The 23,208-nt window shown below is 29.0% G+C and overlaps 1 protein-coding gene across 3 annotated transcripts in view; it reads right to left on the reverse strand.

Annotated features, from left to right (window-relative positions):
- LOC111632232 (RNA-binding protein Nova-2-like) overlaps positions 1-23,208 on the reverse strand; it is a 104,365-nt gene that overhangs the window by 64,120 nt on the left and 17,037 nt on the right. Inside the window, exon 1 of one of the 3 annotated variants that reach the window (XM_023376609.1) lies at positions 6,062-6,727. The exons of the other annotated variants lie outside the window; for them this stretch is intronic. Within the exon in view, the coding sequence (XP_023232377.1) occupies positions 6,062-6,120 (59 nt within the window). The 5' untranslated portion in view covers positions 6,121-6,727. Of the gene's footprint in view, positions 1-6,061; positions 6,728-23,208 lie in introns of those variants that run through there. 3 annotated transcript variants of the gene reach the window in all.

Below are 23,208 nucleotides of genomic sequence, written 5' to 3' on the forward strand. Positions count from 1 at the left end.
AAAGATGTTTCAAATCTACATCATAATTAATTTTTAGAGATTAAATTTTAAATTAAAAACTATATAATTTAAAACGTAAAGAAATGACAAACAGAATTATCACAATTTAATTTTCAACAAAAAAGTTCAAATTTAAAATAAAATTTTATTGGCACTGTATTTGAAATGCACATAATATGCTGTAAGTATTAAAATTAAATAAATTCAAAATTAATAGTTAAAAATAGATTTAATTTTTATTAAGTAAAATAACTACTTTTTGCTGATTTAAGACAAACATGTTGTAACATAAAAACTGCTGTATGACTAATCAACTGGAATGACCTTGACAAGTAGAGGAGAATAGTGGGCATTATTATTTACTTACACAAATTTCATTCATATACTAAAACAATTTTAAAAAAATAATAATTGGAAAATAAAATAGTTATATAATTTATTAATTCTATGTATAATCTTTTTATATTAAATTTTAAAAAAGTATATATAATGTCAACAACTTTAGTTACTATTCAGTTCAATGCTAGTATAATATATTTCATAACCATAAATATATACATTACAAATCTTAACAAAATTTTAGTTGAAATAAACTGAATATTTGTATAAAATTTTATATTATGAATTAATTAATTAGGATAATTTCTTAAATACATATTTCTATCAATATAGTTAAGTTATGTAAATTATGACTTATATAAAGCCAATATATTCATACATTACTAATGCCTTCTTAATTATTGTATTATTTAGTTTTGTTGTTTCTAAATATTATTTTATTTATTTACTTTTTATGGGAATGACTAATCTTGTAATATTACCAATATAAAATAAGGAATTATTATTTAGTAGTTCCAAAAGTGAGACTATTCAAACTTCATAAATTTATAATTATTATTATTTTATTTTATTTGTATAATTAAATTTTAGAAAAATGATATTAATAGATTAAAGATCAGTAAATTTATACACATGTGTTAAGTATAAGTAACTGTGTTCAGTATAGTACATCTCATAATTTACAATAATAAGGCAGATTAAAAAAAGCCAACAATTATTGAATATAAAGGCTAATAGTTATATTTTATAACCTAATCCTAATTTGACAACAGATAGTAACTTAGATTTATTGAGTGTTAAGATGATTCTAAAGTTATGCTGTACTATTACTTTAGTTAGAAAAATTAAGAAATATTCAATGCTTTAATTTCATAACAGCTTTATATATTGGTAATTAAAAAATACAACTGAATAGATAATAATGAAAACTATTATAATTTAACATCTCATCACTGACTCATATTTGAGTATATAACCAAATTAGATAATAAAAGACGACAATGCTTTTAGGAGAAAAATAAGAATTTTAAAATATATTAGTTTAGTAACACACAGATAAAATAAGAGCTAATCATATATAAAATACTGTAAGTTTAAAGGAAAAACATTACTACTATATTTTAATTGAGCTATAACATAACATCTTTATAATTAATTTAGCTATGTAATTTGGATTAAAAGCAAAAGCAAGCAATTAAACTGCCATCTTGTATTAAAATCAATTAAAAGTACTAAAAAAAAAAAGTATATCTAAATATACTCAAATACACTATACTCTTGCTAATCTGGCTATTCCTTGTAGAGGGTGCCATATTACTGAGTGTATATACTGTGTGCCTAAAGGTAATGAATGATGTGACCTGTTGCCCTTTAGTTCTGATTTTGTTTGGAGGCAGACAGGCAAATAATATGGAACAATGATATGCAATAATATTCATAGAAAGGGGACCCAATAGGATATCTAAATACTAAAATTCATGTAAGTTATGATTTTTATAACTATATGATTTTTAGTGCCTAGCTATCTTAGCTCTAGACATGACTAACATTTAAACACAGACAAAACACCAAAACTAGCAGACCTCAAATAAACACTTTTACTAATGTTTTCATCTGTTTATAACAGACATCTTCAGGTATATATAATTTAAGGTATGTTGGTTAGGCATTTTGTCTGTTTTAAAATAATATATCCCAGTACAGGTATACCTTGTTACGTCGTTGGTTTATTAAATTTCGAGTTACAACGTTTCGAGTTATGTCGTTCCCGATTATACGTCATTTGTCAAAAAAGTATATAGAAAAATAAAAATCAAGTTTAAGTCATTTTATTCAACTTTACATCTGTCTGCCACAAATATTGAAGTCGTAATATCACTAGAAAAGCATTTAATGCACATAAAATCATATTAAAATATATACATTTACAAGTATGTACTGTATTTAAAGTACATGCATTCGTAAATTTAGATTACTTTTTCTGTACTATATTAAAAACTAAAATTTATTTGTTTGTAAGCTTAAAATAGATCCTTATTAACCATATATTATTAGAAATGCATTAATAAATAAAATACAGAACCAAGAATGGTAATTTATGGTTTAGCCTAGTAAAAAGTAGATTCAGAGACAAGTAAATTCGACTTACGTTGCCTCTCCTGGAACCAATTACTGACGTAAGGCGAGGTATACCTGTATTGGAAAGTAAATGACTATCATTTCCAGGGAAACAGAAGCTCTTAGGCAATCAGACTGGGGGGAATATATACCAGATAATTGAGAGACTAAATTAAGGGTCACATTTGCAAGAGTGAACTGTATTAACTGTTTTAAATACACAACATATAGTCTAAAACCTTAGCTTAGGTTGCTCTTGTTAAAGTCAGAAAAAAGTTGTAAAAGGAATGCTGACTCTCTTGTAGATGAAACTCTTGTACATAGGCCATGGCCTATAGCCAAGGTTTTAGGATATGACTCCAGAATAAAGACCAATAAAAAAGGAACAGAATCAGGAATAACATTAGTATGTAGCACAGTGAGATTTACATAGAGTTAATTGGATGTTTTTGCTGGTCACTTATATCAATTTTCATGAATGATTTAAAATTATTACAGGTATCTCTTGTATAGCACAGTAGTTATGTTCCCAAAAAAGTGCAGTGTTATGGGAATTTGTGCTATACAAAATAAAGGACTAATGAAAAACAGAGTCATGTTCCAGAAGTTACAAAAGTATACTACAGTATTCTTTTTCGTTAATAAAGGAAAGATGTTTATTAAACCAATCAATAATTAATTAACAATTATAATTAAAAGCACTGTATTGTGTGTTAGTATTAATTTTAGTTAAATGAGAGAGTTTTCTTTTTACAAAGTATTGTCATCATCTTGGCTTTTTTGTTGATCTTGATCAAAAGTATCCACAACATTTTCATATATTTTTTATTTTTATCATAAAAAATTCTCATAGACAACAAAATAAAAATATGTTATTATTTGAATATTTGTTCTAACAGGTAGAAATTATTCAGTCGAGTAGTGAGTGACTTTTTTTCAGAACTTGTGTTTGAATACCGAATTGTTTGAGTACCAAGATATAACTGTATTTTATTCATCATTTTTACAAATTAAGTAATCATTCGTAAGTAAGTAATACCTATAATTAAAAAAAATTTAGAAAAAATTATGAGCAAAAATAAAGATTTGATTGTTTAAAAAATTTAAATTTATATCTAACTTGAAACATTTCAATTAAGAAATTCATATTTTTACAAACTCATTGTTTATATATACATTTAGAGTGTGTGTGTGTACGCATGTTGATGCAAATATATAGTAAAATTACTTATAAGTTGACCACAAACTAGAAAAATGAAAACTCAGATTCAAGTGACAATAAAATTAGATATTTTGTGCAATGGGCAAGAATTTTTAAACCTATAATTTCATATTCTTATATGGAAAACATATGAGGAATGTTCAAAAAAAGTATCAATCATTTTTCCTGTGAAAACAAAGCTTGGAACATGTCTGTCAGCTGGAAGGTATAGGGGACCTTCATTGAACATGTGTGAATTTTTTACTGCTAGCAGAGAGCATCAGTCACTGGCAGTCAGCATGTGATTGAATACCCACTGCATTTTCATTTGCTGTGAAATAGCAGAACAACTTGAGCAACATTAGTGTGTCAAAATTTGTGACAAAGTGCTAACAACAGAGCAGAAGCAACTCTTAGTGAAAGTCTTGCAGGACATGCTGAACTGTGCAAATGACAACTTCCACTTCCTGGATTAAGTGAATACTGATGAGTCATGAGTTTGTGAGTATGATCCAGAAACCAAAGATGGAGTCTTCTTAGTGGCATCATAGCAAGGCCAAATTACATACAACAGGTGCACAGTAACATCAAAGTCATGTTAGCTGTCATCTTTGACTCAAATAGTGTGATGCTACATGATTTCACACAAGGCCAAACCATTACCAAAGAGTTATTACCTGACTGTCCTTTAACACCTTCATGATGCTGTGTAACACAAATGACCAGACATTCTTGGCCAAACATTCCTCTGCTTCATCAAGCTCCTTACTCTCCCAATATGGCCATATGTAATTTTTGGCTGTTCCTCAAACTGAAGATGCCAATGAAAGGAACTCACTTTTAGTCACAAGAAGACATTACTCAGGACACGATAGCACAGTAAACACCATTACCAAAGAAGCCTTCCTAATGTGCTTTCAACAATAGAGGAACTGCAATAGGAAAAGTGTGCAAGCCCAAAGAGACTACTTTGGAAAAAAACAAGACTATCTTACTTTTTTGTTTTTATATTATCTACTTGGACTTTGTTTATAAATAGGAGTTATTATACTGGTGTAGTTTCTGATTAGTAAAGATAGTCAAACAGTAAAACAAACTATCTTTACTAATCAGAAACTACATCAGTATAATAACTCCTATTTATAAACAAAGTCCAAGTAGATAATATAAAAACAAAAAAGTAAAACATTAAGACAGTATTGTTAATTCTTTTTATCTCTGTCTTTTGGCATTAAGAATCTTATATTAATAACAAAATCAGCAAATACTTTCATCATCATATTGATGTCTTCTTTAGGAAAAATAAAACATTTTTGAGCCATGTATTTTGAATGTGACCTAAATCCATTTTCCAAAAAAATTAAGCTATTATAATGTTTACAGTTCTACGTTATTTTTCATTTTAAACAATTTTCAGATTATTATATTATAAATTCATTAAGATTTTGTAAACAGAAAACTAGCTAGTTAATAGAATAAAGAAAATTTTATTTTGAAAGCAGCCTAATTACACTTTGACAAGTTTCAAACTAATACGCAGTATATTGAGTAAAATTTTATTAGTAAATGATTACAATATTAAATCCATTAAATATAACATAATTTTATAACAATAATGCATTGATGGTGCTTCTCCCTACCTCCGGTAATCTTAACATCTACCATAATCCTAACAGAAAATTCTTACATCCTAATCTAAATATAAAAATGATGTTTAATTTATACTTGCTTGAATGTAAAGAAAAAACAAGCACTGTTAATAAGTGGACTTACAGAAAATATTTTAAAGATTTTAATTTGCATTTCCACCAGCTGCAGAAAGATACATGCTAAAAATGTGATCTATTAAACATTAAAATTAAGGTATTGAACAATGGCAAAGAAAAGGCAAACATTATGGAAGAATGTGATATGCATTTAAGATAAGCAAAATTGGCTAGAAAATCATTAAAACAAGACCAAGATCTATCATCACATAATCCAGATATCTAATTTGCTTTTTCTTTTGACTTGCAAAAAGCATTGCCTTACCAGAAGTTGACTACTTCAGTTGCATATTACAAGCATAGTATGTATGTTTTAAATCTGGATTTTCATAATTTCCAAGATAATAATGTTTACATGTATCTCTGGAATGAAACTGTTGTATCCAGAAGTGCACAAGCAGCAACATCATGTATTCTGAAACATTTAAAAATCGTAGAAATGAAAAATATAACTTACAGCAATATACGTGCAGGACAAAATATGTCCAATCTACCGAACATAATGCAGATGTCACTGATCATAAGTTTGTTTCAGGACATTCATTTCTACCAAATGATAGAAATTGAGTTGTAGAAATTACATTAAAAAAAATAATTAAATGTTTATCCACAGGATTATTCATCATCATCAACATACTCTTCTGTCAGTGATGTGTTCAATCCTTTTGAGTCCACAACTTCACTCTTTTCCTCCATATCTTGTGGTCTCTAGCCTGAGATATAAGCTGATGGTAAATCCCAAATTGTGAGGTATCTGATTAATTCTATCCAACTTCTGTTTGAAGTCTCTTTGGTCCCCTATTATGCAGTCATAAAAAAAGTGTCAAAAAGTAAAAACTTTATTCTGAATTCATTTCATTCAGAATAGATTTAATTTCAACTACACCACTAGAGGACATGGTTTTTAAAATGTTAAAGAATACTAATGAAAAAACAAAGTTGGTTAAAAATATGTGGGATGCATCTTTTGAGAACTAAAGCGTATAAAATTTTCTATAAAACATCAATGAATTACGATACAGAATTTAAAACTGGATTTACAACTGTGTCATGAAGACAAAGAAACTTTAAAAATATTGAATTGATACCATTGTACACAAATGTAAGACCAATTTCAACACCCAAACACAAAGATATGATGGACTCACTGCACTATATACCACCTGCATCCCATAATTGTTTTAAATCCCTTTTGCATATGCAAAAAGGAAATGAATAAATTATGATACATAATTTGAACGTAACATTCCTTAAAAGTAAATAAAAATTGAATATTTTCTATTTATAACGTAATATATTATATTGTTTTATTTATTTTAAGGGTATTATATTTTTTCCAAGGACTTTGACCTTTTCAAAAATTAAAAAAAATTAATTTCATGGTTTTGAAAGTGGCTTAAATCCATTTATGACCAACAAAAACATGTTACTTTTTAAATAATGTTTATTATACTGATTGGTTAAGTAAATTAAACACTTTTGGAAACACAAAAACATAATACTAACATGTTATCAGTTACCAATATTTTAAAATTAAAACACAAACTCTTAAATAGCCCAACTGAAAGATAAATGGACTAGGCCACTTTCAAAATAAACAGCTCATTTAAGAATATCATCAATGCATTCATTTAAAATAAACTGGAATTCATATTTAAAATTACAAATATTAAAATCTGAACATAAAAAATGAAATACAGTAGAGCATCGTTTATCCAAATTAATTGGGAACTGGGGTGGTTCGGATAACTTATTTTTCAGATAACGAATCATGTACGAAAAAATATATTAATTTATCCCATGTTGAAATTTCTCTCCGTTGCATGTCGCTTTGCGTTGAATTTTCGTCGATGTTAAGCCTAACAAAGACTATTGTATCATTAAAAATTATTTTTTTATTTTGTACAAACAAAATAAATATATTGAAAAATATAAAAACAATAAAAAATTATACTTCAGATGTTAATTTAGTATCAAAAACGTAAAATATTTGAGTAGCCCAAGACATAGCCAAAGATTGCAGTGCCACAGCACTGGCGAAAATTTAAATTTGCCGACTGGAATTCTTTTGGATGATTGACTTTTGGATAATCAACGCTCTACTGTATTAATAAACAAAATTATTTGCTTATTTTTCACTTATGTAGAACCTAACCCTATACCTCACTGTAAAACATAACAGCAATAGCTATAATCCATAACTCTTTATGTATAAAGAATTGTGAAGGAAATATCTTCATATAAGAGCAAAAATGGCATTATTTATATATTTAGGTGGCTAAAATGAGGCAGCAGGGGTAATATAACAGCAAAACTTCAATGGGCATTTGTTACATAGTACATTACAAAGTTAACTTATATCTATATATATTACTTCTGCTACCTCATTTCAACCATCTAAACATAAATAATCAATCTTTATAATTATCAACATATTAATCAATTTGTTTTCAAATACCCAGCACTAGTTAGTAACTAACTAACTACTAGTTATTGTACATGGCAAATTATTTGCATATGTTATCTTATTCTCATTGTTTTCACAGATTCCATTCATTGCTTGTTCTTGAGAACTTGATTGTTAGAAGTATTCAGTTCTGCCTCTGATTAATTTCAATAAACAATCTGGTCTATCTAGATGCATTTTTACTCTTTTTTTTGAATAAATGAAATACATAGAATGTTTCTTCATTATTCAGTTTTTTGTTAGTAAAAATAACATTAATTTATGTGGACAGGAACAAATACAGGCATCTTAATTTAAGTTTTCTTTGGGCCTGGAGAAAAATCCCAGCTCCATCCCTTTCAACAGCCTTCAGTTCATATGAACCTTTGTTGCATGATGTTTCTTTCTTTGACAAGGTTCAAAATCATTTTAGGGATAGTTTGTCATGCTCTGTAACAGCATGACTGGGAGATTTTAATTACTTGTCTACAAGTGAAATCTTAATTTTCACTTTGTTCAGATTGAGTTACATTCTTTCTAGACAAAAATCTTTTTGTTTCTGCATTGAACAGATTTAAGTCAGAAGGATTATAGTAGAATTTAACATAGAAAATTGCTTCATGCCAAAAGAATTTTTTCTTTTTAGGCAAGTTTCTATTTTATTCAGGTTCTGCTTTAGGCATATTTTACTGTATTATGAATACTTAGACTAAATATTTATAACTAATCTAATAAAATTTCATGGAAATAACTTCCATTTGTTAAAATCTATTAATCAGTAAAAAATATATTACTTTTTTAAATTAAGAAATTCATTGTAATAAATGCAGGGTGTAGCAGCGGAGTAAAGTAAAGGGGAACTGCTTGGTTTGAACGCAGTTTAATTTAAGCTGTATAGAATACACATACCAAAAAAACATAAGGAGATAAGGTACAAAGTGTACAAAAATCTTCTTATGTAAATAAAGGTCTAGATGTCACCTGGAATGTCCCTAGGAGTGTTATGGTACTCTCACCAACACTTTCCTTCATAGTCCATTAGCATGTTTCAGGTAGAGTAAGCCTTTTGTTAAAAGATTAGCAGGCATCTTATCTGTTGGAATAAATGCAATGTCTGTTCTTCCTCGTTCAATGCATTCATGCACAAAATGATGTCTTATGTCTACGTGCTTGCCTCATGAGTGAAATATTGGATTTCGAGCAAGTAACTGTGCCCCTTGGTTATCGCAATAAATTGTCAATTTGGATATATTGCTTCTTGAGAGTTCATCAAAAAGTTCTAGTAGGTGTAGAGCTTCTTTACTGGCATCTGATAGTGCCATGTGTTTGACCTCTGTGCTTGATAATTCAACTGTGTGTTGTTTTCTTGATTCCCATGAGATTAGTCCACCAGCAAGCTTAAAAATGTATCCCGAGAAGGAACAGCAATAAGAGTCTGAGAATCCTGTAAGTGCCTCTCTGGTTGTCTCGAATATCAGGCCATAATTGGTCATCCATCTTAGATATCAAAGGATATGTTTCACTGCAGTTCAGTGTGTTTGGTCAGGTTGGATGTTATACTTGCTCAGTTTGCCTATTGCATGTGTAATGTCTGATGCAGATAGAAAGATAAAGAAGACAACCAATTAGTTTTTGAAATGGAAATTGCTCCTTTGCACCAGTTGCAAGGATCAATTCCATTCGCAAGGATCAACTACCTGAAACATGCTAATGGACTAAGACTTTTAAATATGAAATTAATTTTATAAATCATGCATCAAGATCATGTTTATTATTACACCTTGTTCTATAATCTAGTAAGCACCCACTGGAATGAGAGGAAGTGTTGATGAGAGTATCATGACATTCCTAGAGACATTCTAGGTGATGTCTAGACCTTTGTTTATATAAGAAGATTCTTGTACTTTGTATCTATCTCCTTTCATTTTTTGGTATGTGTACTCTATACAGCTTAGATTAAAATCTGTGTTCCAACCAAGCAGTTTCCTTTTTACTTTACTCCACTGCCACACACTGCATTTATTACCTTCTTCAGAGCGAGGATCAAATTTACCGATAGTTGGGTCCTTGCTGAGTACAAAAGCGGAACTACCAAAGGTTCAAAAGTGAGAAATTTTGCAATCCCTGCCATTCACAATTTTGTAGGATGTATCATTGACTGTAGAAGGACAGCGGTTCAGGATAAAATTTGCAGTGTGAATTGCTTTGGACCAAAAGGAGGCCTTGAGTCCTGACTGAATTAAAATGCATTGTGCCATCTCGATCAATGTTCAATTGTTTCTTTCAGCCACTCCATTTTGTTGTGGGATATGGGAAATGGTTAAGCGTCATTTTATCCCAAATCTTTCAAATTCTTTGTTACAATATTCAGTTCTGTTGTCGAATTGAAAACATTTGATTTTCGTGCTGAACTGTGTCTCTAGAAGGTTCTTTACTTGTTTAAAGATGTTCAGTATATCGCTTTTGTTGCGGAGAAAACATACTTCACACCATTGAGATCGGTCATCTATGAAGACAGCAAAATAGCTAGTGCCTGACATAGATTGAATTTGAATCGGACCGCAGATATCAGTGTGTACGATTTCAAGTATATTGGTAGTTCATTGGTTGTCTGCTGAGTGAAATGGATTTTGCACCATTTTTGCTCTGAGGCATGTCTCACACGGGGGATAATCGATCACTAGATGGGATTCAAATTCCAAGATATAACAAGATCGTTTTTACGCTCTTTTGATTAAGATGACCTAGGCATTCATGCCAATCCATTAGTATGGACTTAGATTGAGTGATGGCAGCAACTGGATTCCATTTATGAATGTGGTAGAGTTTGTTCACTCAATCAGCAGTAGCAACAATGTTGTCATTTCGGTTTACGATAAATGCAACTTTCAGTGTTTTCTTTGCTGGCTAGGTTCAAGGTTCATCCATCAGGCTTGATTTCTGTGAAATCATCTCAATTAGCACATGTGGGAAGATGACCCATTGTCGAGACAACATTAAACCCTTCTGGTGGATTCTGATTTTGTGAGCTAACTTTCACATTTTTTGCTTGAAGCAACAAATTTGTTTGTGTTTTCAACTTGAAAGCTGGAATCAGTTGTCTTGTCATGGAAGCATTCTTCAATGGCTTTACTGGCATGCTCATTACTTTAGGGTTTGTAGCAGCAGTCAGAAGACTTGTGATTTTGACAATCTCAGTATTCGCATTTTGATCCACTTGGATTCATTTTCTCTCATTTGAATGGAAGTTTGTCTTTTGAATTCCTACACCATCTTTGTTTTTGAAGTTTTTCTTCTTTTCAACATACATGGCATTGGGTACTGCATTGGTCTTTTTGCCTTTTTGTGATTCATACCATTCGAGGATCTTCACTTTAAGGGCATCTGGATTTGGCAGATTGTAGCATGATTCAATTGCACAACGAAAGTTTTCGTATGATGGCGGGAGGCTATATAACAACATTATAGCGAGAAGGTCGTCATTAATGTCAACGTTCAAATCGTGAAGTTTATCGACAGCGTCGAAAAATTTGTTTAGGTGATCTCTGGCGTCATCAGGCTCATCCATTTTATGCAGTATGAACTGTTTGAGAAGTGTGGCCTTGCACACAGGACCTTTAGATTGGTAAATAGATTCCAATATGTTCCAAATTTCCAAAGCAATCTTACATCCCTTGACTTGTTTTAGTTCACTGGAACTGATTGTGAGATTGGGTCTTGGAATCGTCTTTGTCCCATTTGGCTACTTTTTCCTCATCATCGATGGGTCATTGGTAGGTCCATTTACATATTTCCATGTTCCATTTTTAACTAAGATAGTTTTTGCTTGGATTTTCCACGTTTTATAGTTATCCTTCTTTAAAGGTTCGATTTTGATTGTGGTCGTCATTTTTAAATATTGTTAGCAATTGGAAAGTCATCGTATTGTTTCAAATTTAGTGGGTTATATTATCTGTGTACTAGTAATTGCCCACTAAAAAAATGAGTTCCATTTAAATCCGTTGTTGCATTCACTTGGTTGTAACTATCGGAGTGGAATTTTATAAGAAAGGATTCATACCTTTGTTCTAGTGATTTTCCAAGTTTTGTAGTAATTGGATACGTGGAGCATGAGAAATAGTAAAAAAAAAAAAATGCTATGTGCTGCAGTTTTTAATCACACTTCTTTCTTGGGAATTTTCTTTTATTCCTCTTCAGAAGGTTTCTCCGGGACCCATAACCTGTTGTAATAAATACAGGATGAGGCAGCGGAGTAAAGTAAAAAGGGAACTGCTTGGTTTGGACACAGTTTAATCTAAGCTGTAGAGTAAACATACCAAAAAACAAAAGGAGATAAGGTACAAAGTACAAGAATCTTCTTATATAAACAAAGGTCTACATGTAACCTGGAATGTCCCTAGGAGAGTGTCATGATACTCTCACCAACAAAATTACATTAAATATATAACATAATTTCTGAATGATAAAAAATGTCTTAAAATCTTTAATATTTCCTATAAAAGTATTTCAAATTATTTAATTTTAAATAATCAATACTTTATACATAGCATTTAACATTTAATGAAGTCAGACTTGCTGAGTTAGATTTTTCTATTTTAACATTAAATATTGCAAAAATAGTAGTATGTTAACTTTAGGCTTAGCCAAACTAAATACCTCTCTCTTATAAAAAGTTCATAACTAAATATATTAATGATTTATTTATTAGTTTACATAATAAAAATACTTATAAAGCTTTAATGTGTTTAACAAACAAATGAGCATAACATTCAACGTAAAACAAATTATAAATTTTATCTAAATATTTAAATTATTATAATATAGCAAAGATTTTCATCCATTCACTACAAAAATATATATCATCGATTTTTAGAAGATCAATCAATCATGCATGTACACATTTTATTTTAACTGATAATTATTTAAATAATTGTTCAAAGTCACAATATCTTCTATTCTGAATACTGGTATTTTAAACAATGCGCATGGCACATGGTAAAAAGGAAATAATACGAGGGTTAGCACGTGCCTATTCCAGACCACATGATACACAGGATATACCCATTAATCAAAAGGCTAGCAATGAAGATTGGAATCAAGACCCAGCCAGCAGACACACCACCATTGAATACAACCAATGATTTCAAGCTTTATATAAAGAAATTGCAACCAAAACTGGCACCAGATTAACATACTGAAGGTCCCTCAATATATATAAATTAGTATGCAATTCAAAAGACAAACAGGATGATCTTATGACTTTGGGGGTATACAGTATTCCAGTGAGAGATGACAGATTTAGGCAAGGAATGGTGTACATCAGCTCCATAAAACATTCCATCCAACAGAGAATCAGGGAGCACAAATATAACATAGACCATGTTCATTACACCACTGCCCTATCCACCTATGCCACCGACCCAGATGTTCACACAGAACTATCCAATACCAGATTGATAAATAGAGCCTTTCATACTGACGACATCAGAGCCCTCGAAGCCCTGAAAATATACAGGGCTGGCCAGACAGGGAGATGTATAAATTCTAAAGACAGCAACGCACTTTCATATGCAAAAAACAAGAAAATCGCTGATGCTATGTAGCGCATGCATATGTTTGAATTTATTTAGAAACTCAACATTCCTTCAAGAATTGTTCCAAGATTGGAAATCGTGTTTTTTCTTGTAACCTGAAGCAGACCTCAAGTGAGGCCGAAAGCGTTTGTTTTATAAAGTTTAAGCAGTACCGGAAAGTAAAGGTTAAACGAGTGAGTACGAGATTGTTCAAAGTAAAAATCAAAATCAAAACAAACTAAATTAATATAAATCATCATTTGTCAAAGAAAGTTCATCTTAGAAGAAATGAATTTTAATGTTACTTCTAAAAATCCCATAATTATGCAAATTGTGTAACCACACAATTTGCATAATTATGGGATATTAAAAGATTCTCTATTAAAAATTTTACAAATATACTACTAGTCTTTGAATTAAAAAAAATCCATCTCTGTAATTTTCATAATAAAATAAATGAAAACAACTCTTTAGTCAGAAGCACTATCTTTGCTAAATTTATATTTGATATAAAATAACTATACTATAATCATGTCAAAAAATAATAATTACATAAGAAACATATGTAGGATCTTAAGACAAATACATATCTTCAATAAGTTTAATATTTATATTATAAGTAGAAGAAAATTTTTATAAAACTTAAAAAAAATTATATAATGTATTTGATCTTAATTATTTCAAAATTCACATATATTATAAAGTTAATTTCTTTATTTAATTATTCTAAGTGAAGAACTGAGAACATTTCTTATACAATAATACTTTTGGATATCTACAGCAGCATATGGTATATATGTTAAAATTAACTTATGATAAAATATAATTATAAATTGATAAAATAAATACAACTTATTTTGATTAAGTTATATAAGTAGACAAAAATTTTAATGTTTTATAGAGTAAATAACTAATAATATTTCAGCAAAAAGTAAATAAAAATAATCACAGCATTAAAATCATATGATACTTTTTCAATAATAACAGCAACAAAGTTTAATTCAGTAATAAAAATTCAGATCTACCAAGATATAACCACCATTCAATTTAAAAAATTAATTACTTCAGTAATAAAATTAACCAGATTTACAATGTTAATTATAAAAACCTGAAAGCATTCCATTCTCATTTTGCCTGAAAATTATTGAAAAGTTTAACAGTTCAAAATTTTTAATTATCTTTACAATTGCTACTATATTTTAATCATCAAAAAAATTTTTATAGTTATATCCAAATATTAATTAGAATGCATCTGACTTCATTAATACAATGAAATGATTATCCTATTGTGTGCACAAGAAAAATATCAGAGATCATTTAAAGAATTGGGAGTTGTTTCATTATTATTATATAAATGTTTTATCAATAAATATAATAACAGATTAATAATTTAGAACTAGAATTAAATATTATAAGCAAGTAAAGTGAACATTGGATTTATCTTATTTAAATAAATATGCAACTAAAATAATGCAACAAATCATTTATTTTACAGATATATATGTATTTTATTTTTGTTTCAACGGATATATCTGTCTAAAATATTAAAATATCTTATAAAGACTAAATGAAAACTGTTCATTACATTGATATGATAATCATCATGTTGTTTAAACTATAGTATTTCAATTAAAATCTGATCAAAGTACTTATAATTTTAAAAGACTAAATTTGTTCAAAATGCAAAAAACAACAAGAATAATAATTATTAGTAATCCTAAAAATTTACTTGAATTACTTAATGATAATTTAGTCTTATCTTCAAATACAAGAGCAGTTTCTTTTTTAACCTCCTATGGTATAAAACAAATAAAATGTAAGGATTAAAGATTGAGTAAAGAGGATTGAGACTAATAATGATCTTCAAAACATCATTAAGGCCATCTCAATTCACTGGCGGCAAAATTCCATGAAGAGGGGATTGCAAAGATCATCCACAGATATGACAAATGCCTCAATCTTTATGGTGATTATGTCAAAAAGTAATGTGTACCTAACTTTTGGTAATAAATTCATTTTGTTATTTACATTTGACTTCATTTTATGGACCATCGGAAGTTGAAAAAGAAACAGCCTTTGTACTGTACATTACTATTTTAATACTATTTATTGTGAAAAATTTTCTAGAATAAAACTAAACTATAAAATAGTTTTATATAAAACTTTCTGTAAATTATGTTTCATGTGTTTTTGTATTTATTTAATTTTAAGATTTAAATTTTATGCAATTATAAACAATCTTAAATATTTTAGTATTTGCAATTTTTTCTTACATTTTATAATTTATTAGAAAAATTGTAAATATCTAGTCAGGATTCTATTATCTAAAAATCAAAATTATACTAAAAGTCTAAAATTATGGCAGTTTACACCATATAATATAACATAATAAATTCAGTCTAATGATATTATTAAACTTAAGAAAAGTGAAACATTTTCAACACACAAAATCAATCTTAAAATAAATTTCAAATTAAAAACTATACTCACCTTGTAAAATCACTATATAAAATAAAAAACAACGAAAAAAAAAACTGATTTTTTTCAAATGAATATAAAATGACAAGTAAAAATATATTTATAAATTTACTCAAATTAATTTATGATGAAAGTGAACTAGAATTTTTAAAAATACTAACACAAAAATTAGTTTATATTGTTGTGTTTTGTCAGTAATAACTAAATACATCCGTATCAACTCGCCCACATTTTATCCACTAGATTACTGGATAATCATATGTGAATTATCATAATTGTGTTTTATGTTAGTATTTTTAAACATACAAATTCACTTTTCACAATAGATTACATCCAAGTAAATTTATAATTTTGTTTTAATTTTCTTAAAATTTGTCATTTTATACTAATAAAAAATTTTTTTTTCAATTTTACATACCAAGTATAGTTTTTAATTTAAAATGTTCTAAAACAATTCCTGGAGATGACATTTTAATGAATGTTTGATTTTATTAAGAGAGTTTAACATTAACACCATTAGATTGAATTTATATTTTACTGGCTTTCTATTGCATTAGAATATTTAATTTAGACATTAATTTATTCGTAATAATTAACTATTTTAAGGAAGAACAAAACATTTATAAATCTATAGAATTTAGCCAATTATCTAAAAACCAAAATTTCTCCACCTTTTCTTTTGGCTATACTACCATCATTCTAATTAAATAATTTAGGCTGAAGATAGGCAGTTAAGTCACTTTGTACAAATACCAATAATTACATTAATTAATTAAGTATATTTTGGAAGAAATGCTTAATTCAATAAAATTTAGGTATTTGGTTATAGAGATTTGGATTTAGTTGTTATACAATAAAACCTCCCATTTGTGACCACTCTCAGGAAAATCAAAAGTGGTCATATATTGAAAGTGAGCACAAAACATGGTGGATCATTCATAACCTTTATTTCAACATACATTATTACAGGATCATAATAACTACACCCTTAACCCATCTTTAAATTCCAGAAAGAAACCTTAATAATAAACTAATGTTCTCAGTCATTTTAAACAAGTGATCCTCAGGTTTACAAAATATTCAATTTCCAAACATTAAGAATCTAGAATATGTAAATTAAATTAAAACACTTCAGAAACTTACAAAAGATAAGAAGAATGTTTATTTATAATTTAAGATATGTTAACTAAGTTTCTAAGTGCAAGCAAACTAAAAACTAATTTTCAATAGTAATTTGTTAATGATAAAGCTACTGTTTTGTCAAAAATTGTGTGTGTGTGTGTGTGTGTCTCACATTAATAGCTTGATTTAGCAAAACCAATCAATCAATTTCAAATAAATATCAAAAGACACTCACAGAACATTTACAGAGAAATTCTGTGAGTCTTGATATTTGAAGTAATGTTGCCTGACGAAGGTTTTTGAATATGGATTTGACCATATTCAATGCTAGTTATTAAAGAATTTATGCTGGAATTTATNTTTAACTGTAGTAAGCAATCATTTGTAAAATGACAAATGAAATACAGTGATATCTTGGTACTCAATTCAATTCAAACAAAACAATTCAATATTCAGATAAACTGTTTTGTCAAAAATTGTGTGTGTGTGTGTGTGTGTGTGTGTGTCTCACATTAATAGCTTGATTTAGCAAATTGAATTTCAATCAATTTCAAATAAATATCAAAAGACACTCACAGAACATTTACAGAGAAATTCTGTGAGTCTTGATATTTGAAGTAATGTTGCCTGACGAAGGTTTTTGAATATGGATTTGACCATATTCAATGCTAGTTATTAAAGAATTTATGCTGGAATTTATAATTGTTTACAGTTCTGTTAATGAATGCAAGTTGCCAGTCACCCAAATCCTCTTATTACTGTAGATATGTACTGTACAGTACTTTACATTTCATTGGTTAGTGATAATCATAATAGTATTCCTGGAAACAGTGTCAGTACTAAACCAAACAATCACCATAATTAATTGGGCTATTTCATGCTGCAATTAATAATTATAAATTAAGAAATTTGGTACTAGAGGTAGATGTTAAGCACCATCTACTATCAAAATTAATAATTATAATAATTTAATATTTATTAAATAATTTAGAACAGTCTGAAAGAATACAATCAGGAGCAAGAGTTGAACCTGTAATTTAATAATAATTATAATAATTTAATATTTAATTTTGATAAGAGATGGCACCTAACGTCTACCTCTAATACCAAATTACTTAATTTATAATTATTAATTGCAGCATAAAATAGCCAATTAATTATGGCAATTGCTTTGGTTTGGTATTAATACATTGGGCTTGTTTACATACAAACAGTCTCAGATTGCTATGAGACACATGACATATGCGTAGGGACACCAAAACTGGTACAAATGGCAATTTTTCTGTTGTATACATAATGTGTAAATAATTCTGTAGTTACAATTAGATATTAGTTTATGATGCTGTAAAATTATGTGAAATTATTGATTAATTATGTTGTTAATCAATCAGGCACTGCCTGAAAACAGAACAAAAGAAGCAGCTCCATAAGGCAAAGAAACTGTATTTGAAGTAACTGCATGCCTAGACATGCACAAATGGTCACAAAGGGAAATTTTACTACATTATTATTTGGTTTTATATATTTGGTTAAAAGTTTTGAAAGATTCAACACTTAAAAACTTATACTATATCATTTTTGGAAACAGCTATTTTTCCAAATATTTAGAATATATTGTAATTTTGAGCATTCTAATAATAAAATAAAATGTCTCAAAAGAACTCTACATCAGTGATAAAAAGCAGCTTCTTAAATATAAGTTTGAAGTGATTTGTTATGCTAAAAAAAAGGATCAAAAGATGCAATCTATATAATCCAATAAAACCACAAAAAAGGAGGACAGTCAATTTAAAAAAAATCATTATTTTTGTGACTTCAAACACCAGATTCAGATTCAGGGATCCATGTCTGACCCTTCTGTTTTTTTAGTTAAAATGAGAACTGTATTTGTTCTATCTTTTTCCATATTTAAAATGGAAATTGTTTAAATAAAATGGACTCATGTTTAGTTCTCACTTTAAACATGGAACTCTGAAGACAGAAAATTATTACAGTAGTTTTATAAATCTTACAATTATCCAACGAATTTATTCAATGATGCTATCCAAAAGTTCTCAATGGCTGAATATTTAAATGTCAAATTAAATAATTTTATATTCAAGCATTAAATCAAATCAATCCAAGAGACATTGTAGACGATAATGTTCTATTCACAGTAGATGTTCTGTTCACAAAACCTGAAGATGGTTGATAAAAGCAACTGAAAACATTAATTTCATTAAAAAAAACTGGGAACTCAGGGAGAAGGCTGATATCCTCATTATAGGGCAACATGTGTTTCCTGCAGGATGACAGAATAACTATGTAAGATTTGGTGCAAATCAGTCAAAATGTTTGGCAATTTGTGGGGGGATGAAATCAGAGAAACAAGTGAAGATCCAAGTTTTACAGTAGTCCATGTTTCCTGTATGATACGAGAGAGTATTGCAAAATTTGGTCCATATTGGTCAAAGGGTTTGGGAGTTTGTAAGGAAGATAAGATCAGAAGGAAGTGAGGAATATGAGTTTTAAGATAGCTTACATACATGTAGTACATCAAAAAGTAATAAGCTTTCCAATGGTCCCTTATTGTGGATATACAAGTATCCCTCATACAACACGATTTTGCTCCAACACAGTTTAAAAACTGGGGATATCTCCCATACAACAAGACTTCCAATTTTGCTCTAACACAGTTTGGCAAATCCTCTGTACAAAATTTCACAATTTTTAAGTGTGAACTCTGTTATATGATATTTTTTATTCAAGCAAACATGCATGTTGTCTCAAATTTGCCCAGGAATTTTAGAATATTAAACTTTTCAATTTGTTTTGAGCCTTTTGTCAGGTTTACTTTAATGAAAATTGATTGTACAATTTTTATTCCTCATCCTAGCTCTTCAACTGGGTGTCAATCATTGCTTTCAGATTTTAGCCTTTAAGACCTACTGTGTTTTGTTTTTATAGATTAATCATTACTAAATACAAAGTTTATTTAAACATTTTTAGATAAATGTTATTAAACTTTTTTTAACTGTAGTAAGCAATCATTTGTAAAATGACAAATGAAATACAGTGATATCTTGGTACTCAATTCAATTCAAACAAAACAATTCAATATTCAAACACAAGTTCTGCAAAAAGTCACTTAGTACTCGACTGATCAATTTCAGACAAAAAATTAACACACGTAAACTGGAAAGATATACTACACACAACACTTAACACCTTAACACTTAACCGAAAATGTTAGAATATTAAAATCTTTTGACTGCTGGAAGTAGTATTGAGGTGTTAAGTGTTGTCTGATCAATTTCTACCTGCTAGAACAAATTTTCAATTAATAAAAAAAACTTTTTGTGGATGACAAAATAAAAATATGTTATAATAAAAATAAAAAACATGAAAATGATCTTGATCAGAAGTATTGGCAACAACAAAAAACTGAGATGACAATACTTTGTAAGAAGAAAATGCCCTTGTTTAACTAAAATTAATACTAATGTGTAATACAGTACTTTTAATTATAATTGTTAATTAATTATTGATTGCTTTAATAAACATATTTCTCTTAGTAATGAAAACAAATAGTATACTTTTGCTAACTTCTGAAACTCAACTCCATATCCTATATTAGTCCTTTGTTTCATATAGTTATGTGAATCTATTCATATAGAATGAATTCGCATAACATGGCACTTTTTTGGAATGTAACACGTTAAACAAGAGATATCTATCTCATAACAATTGCGATTTTATTGTAGACATTTTAACATCAATAAGGCTCACTCAGCATGTGTACATCTGAAAAGTAATCAAAAGAACTGAATTTATGTAGATAGATATCTTATAACACAAAGCCAATTCATATTTTTAAATAATGATAATAACAAGGTTGTGTTAGTGAGACGTGAAACAATCTGGCAAAAATATGTCTGTGGAACTGCAGTTAACAACAGAAATTATCATCAAAACAAACAATTTCATAAGTGAAAAAAGTTTTAAATTTAATGAACTAAAAAGTAACTAAGAATACTTCTGTATGATTCAAAAAAATCTTTGGAATGAAATATGTGAAAGGGTATTTAATCAATGAAAAACTTTCAGTTCATGACTATTTTACTTTATGAAACCTTTACTCCAAATAACATTTATGAAAAAGTCTGTTTATTTTGCTATGAATGAAAAAGCAATACCATCTGCACAGTCAAATAGTTTCAGTTGACAGATTATCAGAAGAAATTCCCCAAAAAACTGACATAAAAATTATTAAATTAGCCAGAATAAGATATTTTTATAGCAAAAATGCTTATGAAACATAAGAAAAAGATTTTCAAAGTCATTCAAAAATTAGTTTGAGCAAGAGCTTGTGTAACATTCCTGATGCTGAGTATTGTCACTGAACATTTGAATAATTTTTAAAACTTTTTATAAACAGCTTTTAAAATATTTACTTTTTGACTTGGATTAACCTATTTTATTGGTAATAATTTTCTTTCACATCTAATAAGCAAGCTTCTTCCATATTTCAAATATATTGATTTAAGTTATATGATATTTCAAAAGTCTATTATTTTTGTAACAAATTCAAAACCTAAAGAGTAAAAATAATCATCAGTCCTGAGAAGAGAGAGAGCAATCCTTTAATAATTTAATACTTAAGACATAAAAATTAAAATATGATATTTCTGAATAATTTATGTTACATTTGAATAATTTATATAAATATAAAACAATTTTCTATGAGAACTTTGTCCTTCATAGAAGAAGTTATTTGAATGCCAACTGCCCTTCTTACTTCAGGGAAACAGTCAAGAGTTCAAACCACATATGAGCTATTTGTGTCATCAGGGTCAGTTTTCTGGAGAAAGTCCTTCCAGGAATCAGGAACACATGGGCAATCTGCCAAGAAAGTATCTTCTGGAAAGAAGACACTTTCTACAGAAAAGTAACTCTTATTTAACATTAACTCTTTAAACACAAAAGCAACCAAAATTGGCTTAATCTATATGAAATTAAATTGGCCAAAGGAAAAGTCATTTGATTTGGTTTTGCTATACCAAGTTCCCCTTGTACCCTGAGGGATAAAACAATTTTGTCTCCAGGTACAGAGAAAAAAGAAATTTTCAGAGCTTAAAAGAGCTTGTCCTGGGTTCACAACTGGCCCATTGATCAGGTGTGAACCCAGGACCAAATAACAGTGTTCAGTAATTTTATCCATTCAGATTATTGGTGGGCTCTCAGACTGATTTTGACCTATAAAACTCCTAGTAACAAGTACAGTAAGACCCTGCTTAATGCTGCCTCGATTAATGCTGATTCAATATAACGCAGTCTGCTCAAAGCGTAAAAAATTTATGCTGATTCAAATTATTAATTAATATATTTTGTGTTAGAGAACAGTCCAGTTTGCAGAGAGGTACAAGAGATTAACAGAACAACAGCATGTTCAAGAAATCCTACATCATCATGTGTTGCCTTTTATAACAAGGTAACAAACAACCACTTTTCAACAAGATAATGCATAGTCACACACAGTTAAGAATGTCTGTTACATTGCCACACTTTATTGATCTACTGAGTCTTCAGATTTGTTACTCCAAGCATTTGTAGGATCAGATGAAATGTCAGATTTGATTATCGACGAGTATGAAGAATCTGAAGTAGCAGTTACAAAATCTGTGGACAAATCTGTCACTGGTTAACATAAATGACTGTGCCCAACAGTATTGCCATATGTATCCTGACAAGAGGTGGTATTACAAGGTAGTAAAAGTCCCTTTAAATTGTATCATTTCCCTCTGCTATGATATTGTAATCACTTATTACTGTCATCATCGTCAACACCATCTTAATAAGGTCTCAACTGATTCCAGTGCCATCTCCTTAACAGGCACTCATGGACAAAAAAGTTCATTGATGTCTACATATAATTTAAATGTATAAAACTTCTTTTTATTTACAGTAGAGCCTAGATTATCTGACCCCCGATTAACCGACACCTTGGTTAACCGACCGTCCTAGTCGGCAAATTTCAAATGTCTGCTAGTGATGTGGCGCTACAATGTTTGGCTATGTCTTGGCTACTTTAATATTATTTTTACGTGTTTTAGCTGGCAACACTCGTTCGACCATGAAAGGGAGCCAGTATTTAAACAAGGCTTAATTTTCTAATTTTTAACGATA

The sequence above is a fragment of the Centruroides sculpturatus genome, unplaced genomic scaffold, assembly GCF_000671375.1.
Source record: "Centruroides sculpturatus isolate CEXI.00-Female unplaced genomic scaffold, Cexi_2.0 scaffold619, whole genome shotgun sequence".
NCBI classification, from domain to species: domain Eukaryota; kingdom Metazoa; phylum Arthropoda; class Arachnida; order Scorpiones; family Buthidae; genus Centruroides; species Centruroides sculpturatus.